This window comes from Cibotium barometz, chromosome 34 (assembly GCF_041138505.1).
Source record: "Cibotium barometz isolate CiBa-2024 chromosome 34, ASM4113850v1, whole genome shotgun sequence".
In the NCBI taxonomy this organism is placed as follows: Eukaryota; Viridiplantae; Streptophyta; class Polypodiopsida; order Cyatheales; family Cibotiaceae; genus Cibotium; species Cibotium barometz.
In genome coordinates, this window is record NC_141079.1 from 9,897,460 (window position 1) to 9,921,236 (window position 23,777).

At 36.9% G+C, this 23,777-nt stretch overlaps 1 protein-coding gene across 1 annotated transcript; it reads right to left on the bottom strand.

The window, feature by feature from the left end:
- Positions 1–10,843: 10,843 nt before the first annotated feature.
- LOC147618687 (uncharacterized) lies at positions 10,844–11,489 on the bottom strand. The gene is made up of 2 exons (XM_086774458.1): positions 11,053–11,489; positions 10,844–10,967 (listed from the first exon to the last, which is right to left on the bottom strand). The coding sequence occupies exons 1-2, from the start codon at positions 11,432–11,434 to the stop codon at positions 10,960–10,962; spliced, it is 390 nt and encodes a 129-aa protein (XP_086630584.1). The 5' UTR covers positions 11,435–11,489; the 3' UTR covers positions 10,844–10,959.
- Positions 11,490–23,777: the final 12,288 nt, after the last annotated feature.

The following is a 23,777-nucleotide window of genomic DNA, read 5'->3' on the forward strand; positions in this document are numbered from 1 at the left end:
TGAATTTCTTATTGGCCTTGATAAAGATAAACACACAGGAACTGAGGTGGATGTTTTGGCAATGGTGCCTTTTAAAGGGGAGTTTGTTTTGCCTGTAGTGATTGGCTTTGATGGTGATGTCTCTTATGTTGATGGACAAGAAAGTGCCATAGCACAGCAGGTCTTTCTTGATGAAGCTTTCATCAGTTATTACCCTCAGTAGGTGTTGCTTCACTGGTTTTTCAATAATAGTGTTGACTATATCAGTGATTATGGAATTGAGATGAGGCAGGATGCTATGTATGTCAAGAGTTTTGTTTCCAAAAGCTCTTATGTTATGTTGTGGGATGTGGGAAGGCAAACTACGCCTTGGGAATGTTTTTGGCTGTCTGATCATAAATGATTCAGCAGGCTAGGGGTTGGGCAAAGTATGTTAGGCAAAAATTTGAAAGGTGTTTTAGGCTTGTGTACATATGGGATCCATGACATGTAAAAAAGCTTTGCCTTGAATGCCCTAGCAGATGTACAGAGTGGGTGGTTTGGTAGTAGGCTAGTACATGTATGTTTTTTCCTGGGAGCCTTGTATTTGAGCCACGTGTTCTCTTACAAAATGTAAAGAGGAATCTCACAGTAGGCGTGGAAATATGCCTTTGGACAAAATAAGTTGAGGGGACCCTTGTGTTTAAAATTAATGCCTCCATGTGGAAGCACATTGGATTGCTAAAAATGTGATGCCTAGATGAGTCTAGATGCAAATCCATAGTGCTCCATATTTAGTAAACATATGGAGATGGCTGGAAGCGCATGGATAATAACCATAATTAGCATTTTATAGCGGGTTCTTCCAGAACGAGGCCACGACCAGCTAGCAAAGAGAGTGGTAGGTACATCAACAAAAGAAGGCGCCGGCTGACTAAAGAAGGGATAGCGGAAGGGATTGCAGTAGGGGAGAGATGGGCTGGCGACTGGCTAGGGAGCCGCCTCTTGTAGCAAGAAGGTTGGACATGTAGCTGTTTGGTGTGACGGCTGACAGTGAGGAGGCTGGTGTGTGGACTGCAGTGAAGCAGTGAAGGAGAGGGAAACAAGTCGATAGCATAAAGGGAGTGGTGGTAGCGCCAGTTGTAGCAGAGAAGAGGCGAGGTCGTCAACTGGAGTGGGCAGTAAAAGTGAAGATGCGCGTCGAAGACTGGGAAGAGTTCATCGCTGTTGTTGCGGCCAGTTCTCAGTGAAGGGCAAAAAAGAGATAGAGAAGCGGGGTGGTGGCGGCTGGTAGCACACAGGAGCAGAGGGTTGCCTTTAGTTGAAGGGCTTGTTTTGATGTGGGCGGCGACTGCAGGCAGAGAGAGCAGTGAACCAGAGAAAAAGGCGACTGTGGGCAGGTAAGAGAGGAGTTGGTGGTGCCGACTTGGAAGGAGCCGCCTACAGGTAGACAAGAAAGAGGACCTTGTTATGGAGGGTGGCTGCGTGGGATAGCGAAGGCTGGCGACGACTGCAAGCCAGGAAGGAGAGCACGCGGTCTGCAAGAAGAGAGGAAGAAAGTGGTGGCGTCCACTGCAACAAAAGTGAAGAAAGAGAGGTGAAGACGATGGCAATTAGTTTGCCATCGTCTGAGGGCAGCTCGAGGGCTGAGGTGATGATGTTCTGAGAGGAGGTAAGATAGGGATCAGTTGAAATGTTGGGGTACAGCTCGTAGTAGCGAGCAGAGATGTGTTTTTTAGAAGGAGTTATGCATGTAAGATGGTGTGAAGCAAAAGCTTCTGTGTGTTGACTGAAGCTTGTATGAAGTGTTGACTGGGGATTCAAGGATGAATGATACTGGTAATGTATCTGGCTATGGTTGTGTGTTGGTATCCTATGTGTGTTGATTTGCAGGAGAAGGCATGATTGACGTGTTTGGTGATGTAGTCCACGGGTTTACACTCTTACAGCGCACTTTGTGCCAGCCTTCGCTTGATTACCTCGTCATGCACACGGTGGAAGTGTATGTGTTTGCTGGGTGTTTACTTTGATTATGGTGCCTTTGTTTTGGTTGATTTTCTGGTGTGGGTGGTGTGGTGAATTGTGTGAGAAGTGTTCCAGCCAGTGTGTTAGTGGTGCCCTAGGCACGTGGTGTTTTCCAAGGCTGTTGGATGGATAGCTATAGAGGCAGGTGATTCCGTGTCTGGAATTTCCGACACTAACCAAGCAAACTGATTCTAGAATTTTTCAGATCAGTTTGGTCAATTTTTGACCATTTTTAGGTCAATTTAGCTTACTTTTTGGATCTAGTTGAAGCAGCAGAGAGAAGAGATGAAAATATCTTATTATTTGTGAGTTTAAAACTCAACCACACATGTGAAATAGGCTCCTCCTTCATGAGAGGAATTCCTTCACACTGAGGTGTCAAAAATGCATCATTTCTTCTAAATATATCTCCTTTTTTAACTAATAACCTTGTCCTTAGTCAACTCTTCATCTTATGTGAGTATTTACTCATTTTTGGTGGGATTTCCTTTTATTCTTAAATTTATCTCCTCCTCCCTACATTTGGATTAATCTAATTGGTCCATAGAACCTTAATTCAAAAATTTCAAAAAATATGGACCCTTAGGCTAAGGTCCTTTTTACGTGATTTCAATTTATTCTAATTGCACATTGAAATTTTATTTTTGAATATCTATTTCAAGGGAAACCAATTTAGACACTAGGAAGATTTTTATATGCAAAATATCTCAATTTTGAATTACCTCCCTCTAGATATTTTCTCTCTCTAGGCCAAAACAAGGTAAAACAAGATCTTTATATAAGATCAGAAGGGGAGGTTTTTACACCTGCAAACCTCAAAATCCGAAGGGAGGAATCTTACATATCAGGCATATCAACAAGGGACTCAACCACTTTCTCTTTGCCTTTATTTGAGTTTTTTTCTACTCAAAAACTCCATTTTGTTACGGAGTGTATCTACATGTAAATTATCTCTTAATGCCATTCTTTCGCAAGAATTCAAAGAACTCATTGGAGAATTATTCTCCCCCTCCATCTCACCTTAGGCACTTCACATGATTTTTTGTCTATTTTTTAGCCATAACTCTGAAATTCTGAAAATGAGTGAACACTTCACTCTTCTCCTTCATGAAATACACCCACACTTTCGTCGTGTGGTCATCAATTTATGTTATGTAGTACCCACCCATAGACATAGTCTTCGCAGGACCCCATACATCTAAGTGCACACCATCTAGTACATTCCTGCTCACATTTCTGTCATGTGGAAATACACACTTTGTTTTCTTTCCAAGTTGACATGCTTCACATACTTTCTGCATACCTTCAACTTTAAACTTAGGTAGTCTTGTCACAATTTCTTTAGTCTGCATAGACTTCATTCTTTGCACATTTACAGGCCCAATTTTCTTATGCCAAATGTATGTATGTGCAAAAACTCTTGAACCATTTGCAAACATTGCAGCACTCAGGTTAGGCACATTCAATGTAAACAATTTTTCCACTGTTGTCTTTTTCAATCAACCTACACTTGTCTTTAAAATCTTTTACATAACAACCATCAAGGTTAAACAAAACCATCAAGGTTAAACAGGACCTATTGTTCTGTTCAGATACCGAGCTCATCCAGTAAGGCAGTGGACACTGATGACCCACCTGGGGGATAGACCCCACACTTACACCACTGGCATGGTTGGTGAGATCATGGGTGATATACAGCGAGTGGGATGACAGGCTGTGTGACAGCCATTCTAGAGACTGGCATAGTTATAGCGCCAACTCATTTAGTTGGGTTCACACTATAGAGAGCCCTAGTATGTATTTGGTTGAGTACCTTTCATATTGTGTGTACTCTTATCTTTGTATATGGTGTGTTGAGTGTTGTGTGAAAGAGAAGAAGATTTTCAGCCTCTTGTGTGATCTCTTTTAGGGTTTTGTGAGTGTCTGTGTGCTTGCAAGAGCTCAAGCTCTCTTCTCCCCTGTATCTTTTCATGGTTCATGCTAAGGGCTGAGCTACAAGCAAGAGAAGCACAGGAAGCGGTATGAGGGTAAGAGCTTCATCTACTCTTTCCTATTTGTTTTGGTGACTACACCCTTGTCGAGAGCTCTACGGACGATCTCTGATTGAGGAGCTTTTTTCGCGGGATTAAATCTATAGGGCAACTATACTGTCCTATTGGACAACAAATTTTCGGGCCGAAAACGCGTTTTGGGACGCATTTGAACCTCCGTTTTTTAGAAAGCAGGCGATTTCGAGCATTACGGGGGTAAGTCATCGATTCTCTGCAGGAAGAAAGATTGGTTGTGCACACATTGTGTGTGCTGAAGTTGCCATTGGATGTATGTATGCACATTGAGGTCACTGGTTGTGACATTTGAGTGTAGTAGAGTACCGCTGCAGAAAATACAGTAGTTTGTGCAGGACAAACGAGAGTGCTGTTTCGATAAATTTGTGTGTCTAGAAACATGTCAAATGATGGCATAAACTAGATTGTTGCTGAGAAGCTTGATAAGAACAACTTCCATGCTTGGAGGTTAAGGTTGACAAATTTCCTAATGGTGGGAAAGGGTTACTGGGACTACATAGAAGGTGAGCATGAAGAGGCACCGGAGATATCGGAGATCAATCCGACTACTGTAGATGTGAAAGAGTTCAAGGATTGGAACCAAGGAGCCAAGAAAGTTATGTATTGGCTCTCTATCAGTATACAGGACACCATGATTGGGCACATACAGGATGCCAAGTCCCCCAAGGAGGCATGGGACACCTTGGTAAAACTCTATGAAATGAAAGGCGCGAAAGATACAGTTGAAGAATGAACTTCATACTGTGGAGAAAAAGAGTATGTCTGTAAATGACTATGCATTGAACATCAAGGATTTTGTGGAATCCCTTGCATCTATTAGCGTTTGGTGATGATAAGGTGGAAGTCTGTCTATGTGGTCTCACGCCACAATACAAGGCGTTCAAGATGTCTGTTCAGACTCGGAAAAAAAATCCCAATTTCACAGATTTGGTGTCTATGTTGATTATAGAAGAGAAGAGCTTGGGTGACGACCAACAGTCTTCACAAAACAAAAACAGTTCAGAGCACCAAGCCTTCTACACAAGTTCAGGAAGAGGACGAGGTAGAGGAGGCCGTGGACGCAGCCAAGGAGGTGATCGAATAGGTTATCAGAATTATGGCCAGCACAGCAGCAATAACAACAGTCCCATAATTCTCAACAACAACAACACGCAGGTGGAAGAGGCCAATTCAGAGGCAGGGGGAGTCAAAGAGGTTGTGGAAATTGGTAAAGGCAGCATAATGATACACGTGGATGCTTTTATTGTGGTAATCCTTGACATGTGCAGGCAGATTATTATAAGAAGTAGGGTGACATGCAAAATGAAAAATTGTAGCAAAACAACTATGCATCCTCGAGCAGAAACAATGAGGATAATGAAAGGTTGTTTGTTATGCAGCATGTAGTTAATGCCATGTCTAAAAATGTTGAAGCAACACATAAAGATGATGTATGGTACGTTGATTCAAGTGCTTCGAACCACATGAAAAGTCATGGGGAGTGGTTCAAGGAGATAAAAAACCTTGAAAGACCAGGTTTTATGGAAACATGGGGGATGACACTGCTTATCCAATTGCCCATGTTGGAGATTGTCTATGCAGGATGGCAAAGTGAAGTACCTTGCAGATGTACTTCATATTCCCAACATAATAAAGAATCTAGTTTCAGTTGGCCAGATGATTGAGCAAGGTTTGCAGGTTCGGTTTAACCCTGATGGTTGTTATGTTGAAGACTTTAAAGATAAGTGCAGGTTGGTTGCAAAAGGCAATAGAGTAGGTAGAATGTTTACATTGAATGTAAACATGCCTGAAGTGAGTGCTGCGATGTTTGCAAATGGTTCACGAATCATTGCAGACACAGACATTTGGCATAAAAGAATTGGACATGTGAATGTGCAGAGAATGAAGTCTATGTAGACTAAAGGAATTGTGACAAGGCTGCCAAAGTTTAAAGTGGAATGTATGTAGAGGATATGTGAAGCATGCCAATTTGGAAAGCAAACAAAGCATGTATTTACACGTGATAGAAATGTGAGCAGAAATGCACTAGATATTGTGCATTTAGATGTATGGGATCCTACGAAGACCATGTCTATGGGAGGCTGCAGGTATTATGTGACATTTATTGATGATCCCACATGGAAAGTAAGGGTATACATCATGAAGGAGAAGGGTGAGGTGTTCACTCATTTTCATAATTTCAGAGTTATGGTTGAAAAGTAAACAAGGAAATATGTAAAGTTCCTAAGGTTAGATGGAGGACTTCTCCAATGAGTTCTCTGAATTTTTTAAGAAGAATGGTATTTGGAGACAGTTTACATGCAGATACACTCCGCAGCAAAATGGAGTTGCTTAGCGGAAAAATAGGCACATTGCTGAGATTGCGCGAGCATTGATGGGAGAGAAGAATATGCCGCATAGCTATTAGGCTGAGGCTATTTCTACAACAATTTACATCATGAACAAGACTCCAACTCTAGCCATACATGATGTAAACTGGCAGAAAACTTGATTTGTCTCATCTGAAAGTCTTTGGATGCATTGCATATGTGCATGTGCCAGATGAGCTGAGAACTAAGCTGGATCCAAAAGTTGAAAAATGCGTGTTTATTGGGTATTCTCTTGAGAGCAAAAGGGATACAAGTGCTATAACCCTACTACATGTGAGTTGAGGGTAAGAAGGGATGTTGTTTTTGATGAGATGAGTAGCCTACTGAAAAAGAAGCTGTTGGGACTGATGTGAGTGAAAATGTGGTTGCACAGAATGCAAGTCAGCAATCACAGTCTTTGAGTGGACCAGGAGAGTCCTCATCTAGTGGTTCAGTTTGATAGACCATGGAGTGGCAGGCTGCATCATAATACCAGTCCTGCAAATGTGAATAGTACATCACATAAAGGCAAAGAGAAAGTAGTTGAGCCCCTTAGTAGTATGATTGACATTTGTGCAGGGCATTCTCATGTTGATGGATATCCTAATCCTCATAACCAAAGGTTTAATAGTAGATGGGCGCAACACAAAATCAAAGACATACTTAAGAGAATAGGACATCTCTAGTAAGGAGACATGCAAAGGAGAAGAAAGCGCGAATAGATGCCGGTCAAAATGGACATGGCAAGCCATCTACTGCTCACATAAGGGTGAGTGGAAGAAAGCCAAGAAGGAGGTCCTAGAAGGAGTAGTGGACCAGGAATAAAGAGAAGCACGGCAAATACAAATGGAACGATATGGATCATCGCACTTCGGATCTAGAGGTCGTGTATCATGGGAGGCCGAGTTTGTATGTATAAAGTAACTTTATGTCTTTTCTTTGTATTCTCTCTATTTGAGTTGTGTTATAAAGTTTGTCTTGTGGTGTAGCGTGACATTATGGGTAGAAATCCTACCCTAGCAGAGACTGGCTACCATCATCACCACATTAGAGGAGATACATGGGATTACCTTCACAATAGAGGGATCATCTTCTACGAACAATACAATCAAGCAGCAAGGAGAACACCAATGCACGTAATACTTTTTATTTTTATTTACAAAACATGTTTGGACCTTCATAATACTTTCTATTTTTATTTATATATATCTTCACTTTGTGTAGGCACAAGGTAGACAAGAAGGAGGATAAGATGACTCGGAGAGTGGTGACTCCTCCGAGTAGTTTTCCTTGTAGTTTTTCTTTATGTATAGTTTTGGTTTATGCAACTATGTTTCTTTTTCAAGCCTCATGCGGCTACCATCATGTATGGACAATTTCTTGGATATAAGATGAAACTTTTCATCTTCTTTATGTATCGATGTTTTTATTCAAGCCTTATGTGGCTACGATCATGTATGGAGAAATTTTTGGATATAAAATGTAATTTCTCATCTTCTTTAATCAATATCCGAAGTGTGTTCACAAATATTTTTGTGCATATCTATTTTTAATTTAAGTTTTTATGTTGATATCTTTGGCAGATCTTGATTCGTCTATGTACAAGTAAGCAAAACCTTAATCCAGAGAGGTGCCTGTGGAGAAAATACAGCTACATGTGTAGAAAATGCAGCTTCATGTTGTGTAGAAAATGCAGCTATACATCTGCATAGGAAACTCTTTGGAAATTTTTTTAAATTCAAGAGCCCGTCGATAAGCGCATCAATTTATGTGTCTATATGCGTGTCTATAAGCACATTTATAACAGAGGCTATAGAGGCATCTATTTATGCATCTATATGCACGTCTATGTGTGCATTTATATCATTGTAGACGTGCTTATAGATGCATATATAGACGCTGAAATAGATGCCCACATAGACGCGTGTGTGTAGATGCAAATTTAGACATGATTATCAACATGCCCGTAACATTTTAAAGCACGTTGTCAAAACGGGTCTATAAACGCATCTATGGTCGCTTTTTCTTATAGTGCATTATGCATTAAGCTGACACATAAGCTCTATGCATAGATCTATACCATAAGATTAATGCATAAAGCGTATGTATAAGATCTATGAATTAAGCTTATACATTAAGTTCGTGCATACGATCTATGCATAGATCATAGAGCTTATGCATTAAGCTTAATGCATTAGCTTTATGCATAGGTTTGTGTACTAAGCCTATGCATAGAGATTATGCATAACCTCATGTATAAGCTCTTTGCATTAAGCTTATGCATAGACTTAATGCACATATATTATTCATTAAGCTTTGGCATAGGCTTATGCATAAGAATAATTCACAAGCTTTATGCATACACGAATACATAGAGCTTAATGCACAAGCCTATGCATTATGCTTATGTGTACGCTTATAATTCACAAGCTTTATGCATACACGAATACATAGAGCTTAATGCACAAGCCTATGCATTATGCTTATGTGTACGCTTATAATTCACAAGCTTTATGCATACACGAATACATAGAGCTTAATGGACAAGCCTATGCATTATGCTTATGTGTACACTTATGCATAAGTATAATGCACAAGCTCTATGCATAACCTTTATGCATGCATACAAACATAGAGCTTAAATGTATAAACTTAATGCATAATCCTATCCATAAGCTGACAAAGTAAGAATAAATCCCCAACACAAGACATAAGATTAATGGGGCAAACATTTGAGTGAGAGACACATAATTTCAAGATAATTATGAAGTTTCGTGGCATTTTCATAACAATAATGTTACACCTATCATATCATATATCTTTATTTGATGAAGTTTCATGTGCAGATAAAGGAGAGGGAAATAAGTACTACTAGCTCTAGTGTGTTTAGGGTATTTTTGCATCATTGTTGAAACTAGAAAGTTTGAGGAGTAATGATGTTAATAGCTTAAATAATTTAGCATAATTGAATCATTACAAGTATGTTAATGAGCTTTTTAAAATAACCAAAACATGTGAAGCTTGAAATTGGTAGAGAATTTTAGCACATATTAGGAATTAATTAGCATCTTCAATTTAAAGCTACATTCAACCTACTTACATTATAGAAAAAAAGTTAAAATTTGGGGAGTATTCACAATTACATTCATGTCTAGTATTTAGCTTTCCAAAGGAAAATATCATCTCCATCATAGATTTTGTTGAGAAGCACGCAATCACACATTGTAACTACAACATGAAATTAAAACTAACACTACATATTTGATCATAGGTAATTTAATGTGAGTTTCAAACTAGTACTAAGGTTTTTTTCCATAGGTATTTGCATTCTATCATCAACTTATGTCATCATAGCCTTGTTGGTGGTATGTATGTTTGTGCCTCCAATGTATTATCTTGTTTTTGATGTGTTGTAAATTCCACTTGTCATTATATCTTATGACCACCATTACAAGCGCATGGTTGATATAAATAGAAGAACATCTAAGAAATAATATGAGGTAATATATAAATTACTCTCTAACAAGCATGCACACATACATGTGCGTATGTACTTGCATGCATGGCGAAACACACACGCATACCCCATCACAAGGAGATAGTTCATAGAGAGATGAGAACATCCAAGAAAGATTATTAGGTAATAATTCCTCGCTCATGCGCATGCACACATGCATGGATGGGTGCCTGTGCACACACACATATATGGTCACATGCACACTCACATGTGCGTAGGTTGGGCACTATAAAGACACAAGATAAATACCATTAGAACATCCATGTGTATCCATTAGACCGAGCATTGGTTCTACACTATTTACAAAGATTCGGAATTCAAAAGAGGATATATTGTGCAGTAGGTAGGAAACACTCATCACAAGAAGTAGGATCTTTTACAGTGTAAAACTTATAGTAAATTTTCACAAGAGCAAATATGGAGAAAAATGTTGTATCACTGATGATGTGATACAACAGATGGCTAAGTTCCCCTTTCTTTCAAAAATTGGGAATCTCAAATCATGATGGATGCTCTATGTTTCTTGCGAGAATCTAGGATGCAATGAGTGGTGGTAATGCAGGTAACTAGTAAGTCATTAGCCTATTTGTATTGCAACTTTTGAGTCCATCTTAAACCATTTGGGTGCCCATTTTGGCATCACAACCTCTCAATAGAGACTATCCTAGCGTAAATTTTATCAACCCGGTGTGTGGCCGATTATGAAGATAATCTGCATTCCAGCAAGTTGCCTATTTGTCAATGTACCAGCTATCTCTACCAGCATCGAGGGCTTTTTTTTCCATGTTTGGTTCAATCAAGGACTTACACAATTTTAACTGAAGCATACTATTTTTTTTAAATAGACACACTTCCCATTGATTTCAACAACAATACATATGATTATATACAAGCCTTAAGTTTCTGAAGTACAATTACAAGGAAAACAAGGAAAACAAGGAAAGCTTTTTCTCGTGAGGATTCTTTTGCATTGTGCCTTCTTTGCTCCACAGCGTCATACCAGGAAGAGCTTCAATGGTACGTGCAGTGTCGATCGGATATGGTGCTAAATCCCTAGAAAAAGACAACAATCGGCGTTTTTCTTTTGTGAAAATTTGGAAATTAGACAAATTGCAAACATCAAGCAAAATCTCATCACCTCTTAAGGCCATCTCAGAAGAGCCTGCACAAATACACCTCACCACATGAAATGCACCATTTTCCCGCAAGCAAAACTGGGGAGCGCATGCTAAACATGCAGCAAGATTGAAGCCGTTTTTGCAGGCCGCCCTGTGAGAAGTGTCATATTTCGAAAACTTATTAGCGTGAAAGGAATCATAATCAGTATGCAGGTTGCGTTTGCGAGAGGGGAAACTAGGTTGGCCTGCTCTGTAGCAAACGGCTTGTGCAAAGTTGATTGGTGAGGTAAACACAGACGAGGAGGAGTCCTCATCGTGCTCGCTAGCGGCACTAGTTCCATTGCGTAAGGCAAAGGCCTCTCGTGCTGCAGAATCATGAGGCTGATTGATTCGGAGAACCATACTGCCACGTTGAGAAGGCTGAACTTACGAGAGGACCTAAGCTGGAGAGTGCTTCACAAATCTTCCCTTTTATTAAGGTTTTTCATAGATTTACCCTTTCTATAAGAGTACTTTGAAGGCCCATTAGAATGCCAGCATGAGCAATGCCTCACGCTGTGCAGTTATTAATGGAGGTTGCATAATCAATCAATGCTAAAATGGATTGGAATCAAGCATATAGGTCATCCACACACAAGAAACATAACTTAAATTTGTGTCCCCCAATAAAGACAACCCTTGACGGTGATTCAATGGTGCAACCAATCAAAGTGCTACTACATGCCACATAATTTATCCATGTAAATAAATATGACCTCAGATTTGAGCCTGCTTGCCCTAATTCTAGCCATTAATAAATTCACTAAATGCCATTAAGATAATATTCTAGCCCCACGGGCGTACCATACTCCATCGGCTTTCAACCATTGAGATATTCTAGCAATGTGTTCTACGACTATGCTTTCAAGCATTGACTTTTTTTGAAAACTCTTGCATACATTTTGCATACCTGAAGGAAAATTTTACACACTCTCTCTCTCTCTCTCTCTCTCTCTCTCTCTCTCTCTCTCTCTCTCTCTGAATGTACCTATCCCTCTCTTTTTTAGCGATGGCCACCTATAAAGATGTCCACCCACTATAGAAAAGACAGCATGCGATGCGTGTTTTAATACACGAGTTCCAATGCCTTTAATCCATTATCCACATTTAATACAGTTAGTTTCCATACATTATCTATAAAAGCCCATTCTAAGATATTAAACTTAGATCTCAAAACATTCCAATAAACTTATTTGTATTTTGATCTATTGATGTTGTGTATGCTTGTAATGTGTTATGAAGCTTGATAATACTTGTAGTTTATTATTAAGACATAGCTTCTAAAGATAAAAAATGAAAGCTTTGCAGAGTAATGTTTTTTCTTAATATAGACATTGTTTCAAGATGCTATCATGAGATCACCAAGATTTGGACAATCTTTTACCAGCATCATGAATGAACCCATTAAAAGTTTGATTTATATGTTAATTTTAAAGTCAAATACTTTGAAACTATGGAGTTAACTTGAGAAAGAACTTTATTGGCATGCAAAGCACACTCAATTATAATAGGGAGAAAGAACTTTACTAGCATGCGAAGCACACTCAATTATAATAGGGTGCACAAATCCAACCTTTTGATAAAACATAAGAAGGCTATACTTTTCTCTATTCTCAAAAGGCATTCATGAATTATACACTTTATATGTAATTTTGTATTATTTTTTCCTATTGATGGTGACTAAGGGGGAACACCCATTAAAAAATGGAAACATCCATTAAAAATGATAAACGTTTTTTTTATCAAAATATCTTTTTGATTCATACCATGAGTAAGCCCCTTTGAACTTCATCCAAATAATTACACAAACTAATAAGAAATTTTTGTGCTGTATTATATGGCCCATGAAAATATTTTCCTTCTCTTTAAGACAAGGATTCTTCCATTGCAGAACATTTTTTTCTATCAAAATATCTTTTTGACTCATAGCATGAATAGGTCCTTTGAACTTCAAAATATCAATACATTTACTAATAAGAACTTTTTCTACTTTATTATATGGCACATGAAAATATTTTCCTTCTTTAGGACAAGGATTCTTCCATTGCAAAATCACTTTCCATTTTAATCGTTGGAGTAGTCAAAAGTCCAAAATTTATGGGTGTTATAGGAATTTAAAATTACAATGTATTTCTAGTTGTTTCATGTTGCATGATGTAAGTTTTAAATTCCAATAAACTCCTCATGAGGATGAAAACTATACTCTTGTGAAACAAGTTTATTGGAGAGCGTTAAGGAAAATAAAGGATACATAATCTACCAAATATGAAATGCATAACTTCTACTCGATACCTTTTGAAAAAAGTCACATAATTTTTTCCAAGGTATCTTCTTCAAAAAGTCACATATATTTCATTTAGTCTAAAATCTAAAGTTGAACCACCTAAAACAACACTATCCCTTAATTTTAATTGAACATATGCATGAATGTTGCATTAATGTCACTAATCCCATGGTGTTTATGAATATATCTTTTGAAACCTTCACTTGACTCTGCGTGATTAATTAGTTATGTTGGATGAAGGTTTGAACTATCAAAATATTATATAACATAACTTTTTTCCCTTGCAATAATTCACAACACTATTAAATTAAATGGTATTCACACCTTTTGTCCTTGCAATAAGACACAACACTATTAATGGTATTCATACATACCGACACATTATTATTTTTCAACAATATTACATTTGTAAACCAATAAATTGAATATTTTCATGTATAAGACACATGAGACATAGTGAAGCATGTAAGCTTACAATGCCAATGTCAATGTCAATGTCAATGTCAATGGGGTAGCATGTTCTACTACTATGCTTTCAAGCATTGACTTTTTTTGAAAACTCTTGCATACATTTTGCATACCTAAAGGAAAATTTTACATTCACATTATAGATTGAAGTTGTGTATCTAATTGTCAACATAGTGAAGCATGTAAGCTTACAATGTCAAATGGAACTTCTCTTATATAGATTAGACATGCATATTTGTTTCTAAGGAGAACCATGTTAATGTAGGCTCTCTCTCTCTCTCTCTCTCTCTCTCTCTCTCTCTCTCTCTCTCTCTCTCTCTCTCTCTCTCTCTCTCTATAAATGCATCTATCTCTCTCTCTTTTAGCGATGGCCACCTATTAAGATGTCCACCCACTATAAAAAAGAGAGCATGTGATGCGTGTATTAATACATGAGTTCCAAAGTCTTTAATCCATTATCCACATTTAATACAGCTAGTTTCCATATGGTATCTATAAAAGCCCATTCTAATATATTAAACTTAGATCTCAAAACATTCCAATAAACTTATTTGTATTTTAATCTACTGATGCCATGTATGCTTGTAATATGTTATCAAGCTTGATAATACTTGTAATTTATTATTAAGCTATAGTTTCTAAAGATTAAAAATGAAAGCTTTGCTAAATAATGTTTTTTCTTAATATAGACATTGTTTCAAAATACTATCATGAGATCATCAAGCTTTGGACAATCTTTTACCCGCATCATGAATGAACCCATTAAAATGTTGATTTATATGTTAATTACTTTGAAACTATGGAGTTAACTTGAGAAAAAACTTTATTGGCATGCAAAGCACACACTTATAATAGGGAGAAAGAACTTTACTAGCATGCGAAGCAAACTCAATTACAATAGGGTGCACAAATCCAACCTTTTAATAAAACATAAGAAGGCTATACTTTTCTCTATTCTCAAAGAAATTCATGAATTATACACTTTATATGTAATTTTATAATTACTTTTTCCTATTGATGGTGACTAAGGGGGAACACCCATTAAAAAAATGGAAACATCCATTAAAAATGATAAACTTTTTTTCTATCAAAATATCTTTTTGACTCATACCATGAGTAAGTCCCTTTGAACTTCACCCAAATAATTACATAAACTAATAAGAACTTTCTCTGCTTCATTATATGGTGCATGAAAATACTTTCCTTCTTTAAGACGGGTTCTTCCACTCCAAAACATTTTTTCTATCAAAATTTCTTTTTGACTCATAGTGCTCATGAGTAGGTCCTTTGAACTTCAAAATATCAAAATATCTTTTTAATTTATACCAAGAGTAAGTCTTTTGAACTTCACCCAGATCAAAACACGAACTAACAAGAACTTTTTCAGCTTAATTATATGGCTCATGAAAATATTTTCCTTCTTTAGTACAAGGATTCTTCCACTACAAAATCACTTTCCATTTTAATCGTTGGAGTAGTCAAAAGTCCTAAATTTACGGGTGTTGTAGGAATTTAAAATTACAATGTATTTCTAGTTGTTTCATGCTGCATGATGTAAGTACAAATTCCAATAAATTACTCATGATGAAAACTATACTCTTGTAAAACAAGTTTATTGGAGAGCATCAAGGAGAATAAAGGATACATAATCTACCAAATATGAAATGCGTAACTTCTAAGATACCTTTTGAAAAAAGTCACATAACTTCTCACAAGGGATCTTCTTCAAAAAGTCACATATATTTCATTTAGTCTAAAATCTAAAGTTGAACAACCTAAAACAACACTATCCCTTAATTTTCATGAACAAATGGATGAATGTTGCATGGATGTCACTAATCCCATGGACCTGTTTATGAATATATCTTTTGAAACCTTGTCTTGGTGTGATTAATTAGTTATGTGAAATAAAGGTTTGAACTATCAAAATATTATCTAGTATAGCTTTTTTCCCTTAACAATAAGGCACCACACTATTAAATTAAATGGTATTCACACCTTTCGTCCTTCCAATAAGACACCACACTATTAACGGTATTCATACATATCGACACATAATTATTTTTGAACAATATTACATTTGCAAACCAATAAATTAATTATTTTCATGTATAAGACACATGAGACATATGTTATAACTAAACATTAGTGTTAGAAATAATCATTGCATTCACTTCCCAACTAATAAAAAAATAGCGGTTATTTAAAGTTTGATTTTTTTCTCCAAAGATAATATAAAGGAAATACATTGAGTGTTGTAATGCAATTCACTTACAAACTATGAGGATAAAAGATAAATGATGCACGGCTTACACATGGGATGATAAAACTAAAAACTTATTTTCTTTTATTTGGTTAGAAATATGCTTCCCAATCCTTTAGTCATGCATTCATTGATAGGCAAGAACTTGAATGGTACATAGGATAAATATAATATAGGCTAGCAACTAGTTGACGGCATGCAAAAAAATTCAATGACGTAGTAGAGCCTTAGAACAACCCCCCATTAAAAAAAATTAAAATCTTGTAAAATATAACTCTTTTCAATTTTCTTAAAACTCTCTCCAAATTTAAAGTATTTCATATACTTAGTATGAAATTGATCTTATTAGAAAAAGGTAAACAAAGAATATCATAAATTATATCAATTTTTAAAGTTTAGAAACACTAGATTGTATTTCCAAAAACAATTGAGAAAATGTTCCATATTTTATCCTAAGAAATAAAATTTAGAAAAAAATCATAGGTAGTTAATAGCCATAATTAATGACATTTGTTATTTTTCATAGCAAAAATTAAATCTTGCTTTTATTTTTTCTACTTTAAAGTTTACTCATTATTTATAAATTATACATCTTCTAGCTATAGATTGCAAATCTAATGATAAGTTTCTTTTCCCCTCCCTTCAATCAAATCTATATCCAATTTTTCTGCCACTAGAATAGTACGATATAGATGCACTATAATTACAATAGATATATTATTAATTTTTGTATAATAACATACATGATCTTTGCTACACAAAATGATGATCTTTTCCATCATCATAAGCCAACATTGAAATCATGGCTATTTGGCATAAAATCATACACAACCTTTGCCATGTAGATGATGAGTTTTTTCATCATCTCAAGGCAACACAATAATCATGGTCTACAACTCAAAAAGGTCATGCATTTCCATCTCACATATGTTTTGCTTACTATTGTGAACTTTTAAAAACCTTGAACCAGCATAGATGTCTCCTATTTCTCTATGCACAAGTATTTGCAAGGCATTTGGAAGGTTCATTACAATTATATGTTGTTAAGTTTCAAAAGTAAATATTTGATCCTCTCAAGTCTACACAAGCCATTTTGGCATACTCTTGGATGATTTCACTGCATCATCTATAGATGCCTTATCAATAGGCAGATTTGTGGAGTGAATATCAAGATGATTTTTCAACCATGGGATGGGTTTATTTATAGCACCTTTGTGAGTAACACTATATTAGTGAGTTTGGGAATTTCCCAACTCCCACTTTTTGAATACTAAAAAGGTGGGACCTGGATAACATGCCTATAAGTTTCTCAAAACCATATCATGTGACCTGGATAACTAAAAAGGTGGGACCTGGATAACATGCCTATAAGTTTCTCAAAACCATATCATGTGACCTATTGTTGGAAAGCGCTTGGAAAATGGAATCTAGTGAGCTATAGAGCGCTCAATTTGGAGTAACGGTGTTCAAGTTATGATTAATCCAAAGATTTGACCACGTGTCCCAAACTACTGAGAAATTCCCATATTCCCCAATATGGTGTTGAGTGCAACATACACCATATTCTATTCCATTTAATTAATCATAAAAAATTATAATATTTCTCAAATATTCAAAAGTCACATCACACTTCATGAGAAAGAAGAGATTTATCCAATAACCATAATTGTTTCTAACGTCAATCAAAAATAATAATAATAATCGCTAATAAAAGTTACACAAATCTAGAGAGATATTCACCAACAAAAAGTCCAGCAAAGTCCATGGCTTTCTATGACACCCGTCCAACCAACCTCTACACTAGACGTTCGTAACTATCTCGAGTATGCCTTTTTCTCCATGTCGTCTTCTTTGGGTTCTACTGGAAGGCTTTGAGAGGGATTCAATATCGTGCAGTGTCTGGCAGGTAAACAATACCGACCAGCCTAAATCTCGAAATTTCTCTCCCTCCCACGAACCACATCAAAACAAGGATCTCAAAAGATAGCTGAAAAAGATCCCATGAGAATTAGTTAGGTTACCATGCTCAAAAAAGATAAACATAGTAGTCTTTTCTAAAAACACATTCTTTAACCAAAATAGAGATGACACTGGAAAGTGGTGTCAGATTTACGCGAGTACTGGCCAAACCATGAGGAATCTCCAAATGGTTTGAAACTAGACTATGTTCCTCTCATAATGATCTGTCTTTCTTTAGTTCTTTCCTCTAATAAATAAAGTTATCTACCCCCTTACACGAAGCCGTTACAAAAAATTAAGGGTCAATTTAGTGTCCGGGCCCTACTATGTTTACTATGTAAAGCCCCACACAAGTTTCCTTTAGTCTAAACTACCCACTATGAACCCCTTATAAATTATCTAACATGGTTAGGTATGATGTAGAAATCACTTTTAAATGACACCACCAAACATGCATAAAACCCCCAAAATTGACCAAAAATTGATATCTCTAAATACACGCAATTTGTGAACAAATTAATCTTTTATATCCTCCATGTATTTCCCACTTATAAACATTAAATACATATGCTAAAAATCAACAAGTCACTTGACCCCATAAATATGTACTTATGAGTACGTTACATTGAGCATTCATTCTTACTCCACTACCTGATATTATACAAAGATAGGAGTGTATCAAGAAGATATCATATGAGCAAACATTTTGTTATTTTTTACATAAAAGCCATGGGATCAATTGATTTCTCAACAAAGATAATATCTCTACTCACCAAAATGCCCCTTGAGTCCAAATGGTAGATTCTATATCCTTTCATTTTTTAGTTGTATCTCACAAAAGTACATTTTATCAATTAAGTTATCGTCCTTCTTATTATTACGTTATTGCTTAGGAAGAAGAGCATAAGAAAGAAAAAAAAGAGATTAATAAAATGGAGCCACATAGGGCTTCCTGCCATTCCAAGCTTCATAAGGGGTAATTATTTGCAAGGCCTTGGTGGGGCGTCTATCTAACACATAAGTGGAACATATAGCTATCTCTAGCCACAAAACATGAGGCAAATCCTAGCCTTTAACCATGTAACATACCATATCCTTAAGAGATATGTTCTTCCTCTTGGGCACACCATTTCGTTGAGGTATGTAAGACACTATGCATTGATTTTTTATGCCTCTTTTAGCCATACATGCATGAAATACTTTGACATATACTCCCCCCTTGATCTGTATGTGTTGAGATGTCAAGCTCAACATGAGCTGACACTCATGAGGTGCCTACATCAGTGTTCAACATTTATATCACTGGCAAGTTTGGTAGATAGCATTGACATTTCTTCGACAGAGATTCTACAGCTCGACTACACCAACTAGTCCACACCTACCCACTCCTCTTAGCAAGTTCACAGTATGGACCATTTGTTTATACTCTATTATGTGTGTTAGTCACTTTATCTTCCTAGTAGACCTCTTTTTTTGTGTGAAGAAGAAGAAGATTTTTTACCCTCTCACCTTGTGTTCTCTCCTAAGGTTTGTGTGAATGTATGTGTGCTTGCAAGAGTTCAGGCTCTCTTTTCCCTTGCATGTTTTCATGGTATCAAAGCTTGGTTTATGCTTAGGTATGAGCGGTAAGCAATAGAAGCACAGGAAGCGATACGAGGGTAAGAGCTTCATCTGCTCTTCCCCCTTTGTGTTAGCTACTACACCTTTGTCGAGAGCTCTTCGGGAGGCACCGACAAACGAAATCCAATTGAGGAGCTTTCTTCGTGTGATGAAGAGGAGCTACAGGGCAAGCATATTGTTTTTTGTTCATTGGACAACATTTTTGGGCCAAAAACATATTTCGGGCACGTTTGGACCTCCGTTTTTAGTTCGCAGGCGTTCATGCGCACACTGCGGGTAAGTTTCGATTCTCTATAGAACTTTGTTTTGAGATCTGTAGTAGGAAGGGAGATTGGTTGTGCAGACACTATTTGTACTGCATAGTACCGCTACAGATAATACATTAGTTTATGTAGGTCAAACGAGAGTGCTGTTTTTGGTAAATTTGTATTGTATACAAGATGTCGAATGATGGAATAAAATAGATTGTTGCAAAGAAGCTTGACAAGAACAACTTCCATGCCTGGAGGCTTAGATTGACAAATTTCCTAATGGGAAAAGAAGGTGAACATGAGGAGGCACCAGAGATACCGGATTAATCCAACTGCTACAGATGTAAAAGAATTCAAGCATTGGGATCAAGGAGCAAGGAAAGTCATGCATTTTCTTTCTATCAACATACAAGATACTATGATTGGGCATATACAAGATGCCAAGTCACCTAAGGAGACCTGGGATATCCTGGGGTGAAACTGTATGAAACTAACACCAAGGAACGAAAGATTTAGTTAAAGAATGAGCTTCATATTGGAGAAGAAAAATATACCTGTGAATGACATATTCAGTCATTTAATTAAATATTCACGATGCTCATTTGAGGATTTCACGCAAAGGGAGACTCCGAAGAAACTATATATACCATTATACAAACACTTGTACTATTATAGAAGAACATCTAAGAAATATTATTAGGCAATATATATAAATGTCTCTGAAAGAATGCACAAATACATGTGCATATGTTCTTGCATGAATGGGAAAACACACACACACACCCAATCACAAGGAGATGGTTGATAGAGAAACAAGAACATCCAAGAAATATAATAGGTACTAAGTCCTTGCTCACACGCATGCATGGGAATGTGCACACACACAAGGTCATGTGCACACACACACACACACAAATAAATAAATACTTTATCTATGTCTCTACCTCTCTCTCTCTCTCTCCCGCCCTCTCTCACACACACAAATTTTACTTAAAGAAAATAAATCATACAAAGGTGTCCCATTGTAATGATGGGAAAGTGCTGAAGTTTCACAAAACAAAGGTGCACTATAGCACATGAGAAATACTGGCAATGGATAATAAGGAGAGAAGTGATATTACTAGCTAGATCTCTCTACTATAATTTCCAAACTTTTATTAATATTTATGGGCAACCAATGACAAGGTGTGCACTAAACATTGGCATTACTCTCTTTTCTATCAACTATTGATAGAAACCGTAAAGACCTTAATAAAGTTTGCGGCGGCGAATAGCTTTTCTACCAACTTCTCATAGGTCTTGATGGATATCAAGATGCTAGATGGCATGCTAGCCCCCAGTAGAAAAGGAGACGAGGACATGGCATAAAAATTGAGGACATTGCATATGGCAAGACATGGTGAGGATGGGCATACAAGGTGTGCAAGTAGATAATATGGGTGGCACATTGTGTTGGATCGCTACTATGATGGTGCCTCAATACAACAAAATGAGGGTTTAGCAATGAAAATAGTAGCGCTTTTATAACTAGGTTTTATAACTGTCATTACTAAACACACTGTATTTTCATTGTAATAGGTTTGCTACCAAGCAGCAAAAGTACTGCATAATAAAAAAAGTTAGGGCAAACTAAGGAGTCTACACAAGACTCCCTGGTCTAGCCCATCTCTTTTTTTTCTAATGTAGACACAATAAAACTAACAGAACTTCACATCATCAGACAAGTGTAATGTAAAACTTGACAAATACCCAAAAAAAAGATAATTACAATTCATAGTTTTAGGAATGTCAAAATTCAATCATAATACTTAGCAGAATTACATAAGTATATAATTCCAAAAAAAGACTCATATACAAGATAAAGCATAATAAAAATATATGGAGATACGGGCTATCTAGATCTCATGGTATGTGATTATTATTATTCCTTGTAGCTCCACTCCCTTCACTTCTCATATTTCCATTGCCTCTTGATTAAGCATTTGCACCACCATTTCTAGTTACAAGATCCTAAAACACAATAAAACTCACACAAGTGAAAACCAATTTTACAAAAACAAAGAGGTTTAGGGTTTAGGAATGTACTTACTTCACATTCTTGCCAACCATGTCCTTCAGTAATAACAATATATCCTTCGTCTTGCACCCTATCGAATAGAGCTTGCAAACCCCATTATAATGCAAAATCAAATTCATATATAGGGGGGCAGTTCACAGCTTCAAGCTATAGACATACAAACAAATGAACATTTTAGAAAGTTGTTATTTAAGAAAACCTTCTTTAATTAAAAAATAAGATACAATTTGAGGTTAATATATACTTACAAATATTGTTGGTATATCGATTTCTGCTTCATGTGTAACATCGCATCTTAAGTTATTTGCCATCTATCCAAGAAAACACTATACTTAAAACTCTTATGCATATAGCCTTATCCATATGGCTAATGCATAATACTAATGCATATGGCTAATGCATATGGCGAAAATGCATAAAGCTATCGACATGCTTAGGAATCTACTGGCAAAACTCTTATGCATATGGTCTTATGCATATAGCCTTATCCATATGGCTAATGCATAAGACTAATGCATATGGCTAATGCATATGGCGTAAATGCATAAAGCTATTGCCATGCTTAGGAATCTACTGGCATGCCTAGGAAGCTACCAGCATGCATAGGTAGCTATCGGCATGCATTGGAAGCTATCAGCATGCCTAGGAATCTATAGGCATGCATAGGTAGCTCTACCAGAACAACCTACTGGCAAGCATAGGTAGCTACTGGCATGCATTGGAAGGTATCAGCATGCTTAGGTTGCTAGCCGCATGCCATCGGCCAAGCATTGGAAGCTACCAACATGTATTGGTAGCTTTCGGCATGCATAGCTAGCTATCGGCATGCCTAAGTAGCTACTGCCATGCACTCAAAGCTATTGGCATGCCTAGAAAGCTACCAACATGCATTGGAAGCTATTGGCATGTGTTGGAAGCTACCGCCATGCATTGGTAGCTATCGACGTGCATAGGTTGCTACCAGCATGAATTGGAAGCTACCTGCATCATGCATAGGTCTCTACCGGCATGCATTGGAAGGTATTGGCATGCATAGGTAGCTTTCGGCATGCATGGAGCATGGAGCATGGAAAAATAAACAAACCCTAAACTTACAAACACAATAACATGTAAAATCACAAGAGAAGAAACATACAAGAAAGAGATACCTTGTGAGGCTTGTGGGTGTTTAAAACCTACAAATCAGACCAAAATAAGGAAAAAATGTATTAATAATAAACCCTTATCATAAAATCCCTAAAACATACAAACCCAAGTAATCCAATTCATCTTACATAAATTCCTTGTCACTCATAGAAATTCCTCCCCATATTAACCCAAGCTAATGGCCAAGCTGAGAGCAGTACTTACCAAAACTGTGGTGGCCAACCACAATGATTGGGAGAAAAAGTTTTCGACAACACTCTGGGCCTATAGAACCTCCTACAAGGCAACTACCAATGCCACACCCTTCAACTTGACCTATGGTACTAAAGAAGTTATGCCAATGGAGTTCTTGGTCCCAATCTTATGCATTGTTATACAAGAGAAACTCATAGGGAATGTCTTAGGCTATCATCTTTTTGAGCTTGAAAAGCTTGACAAAACACGCCTTCTAGTGGTACACATAGCATTTTTGTCGAGAATATAAGGCCTAAAAAATGGTTCAACAACTAGCTAAAAGACAAGAAAATGAATGAGGGTGACATGGTACTCCTATTGAGCACAAAGACACACAAAAAGAAACTCAAGTTCAGAGTCCTAGGACCCTTCTAATTCACTAAGATAACCCCGCACAGTGTTGT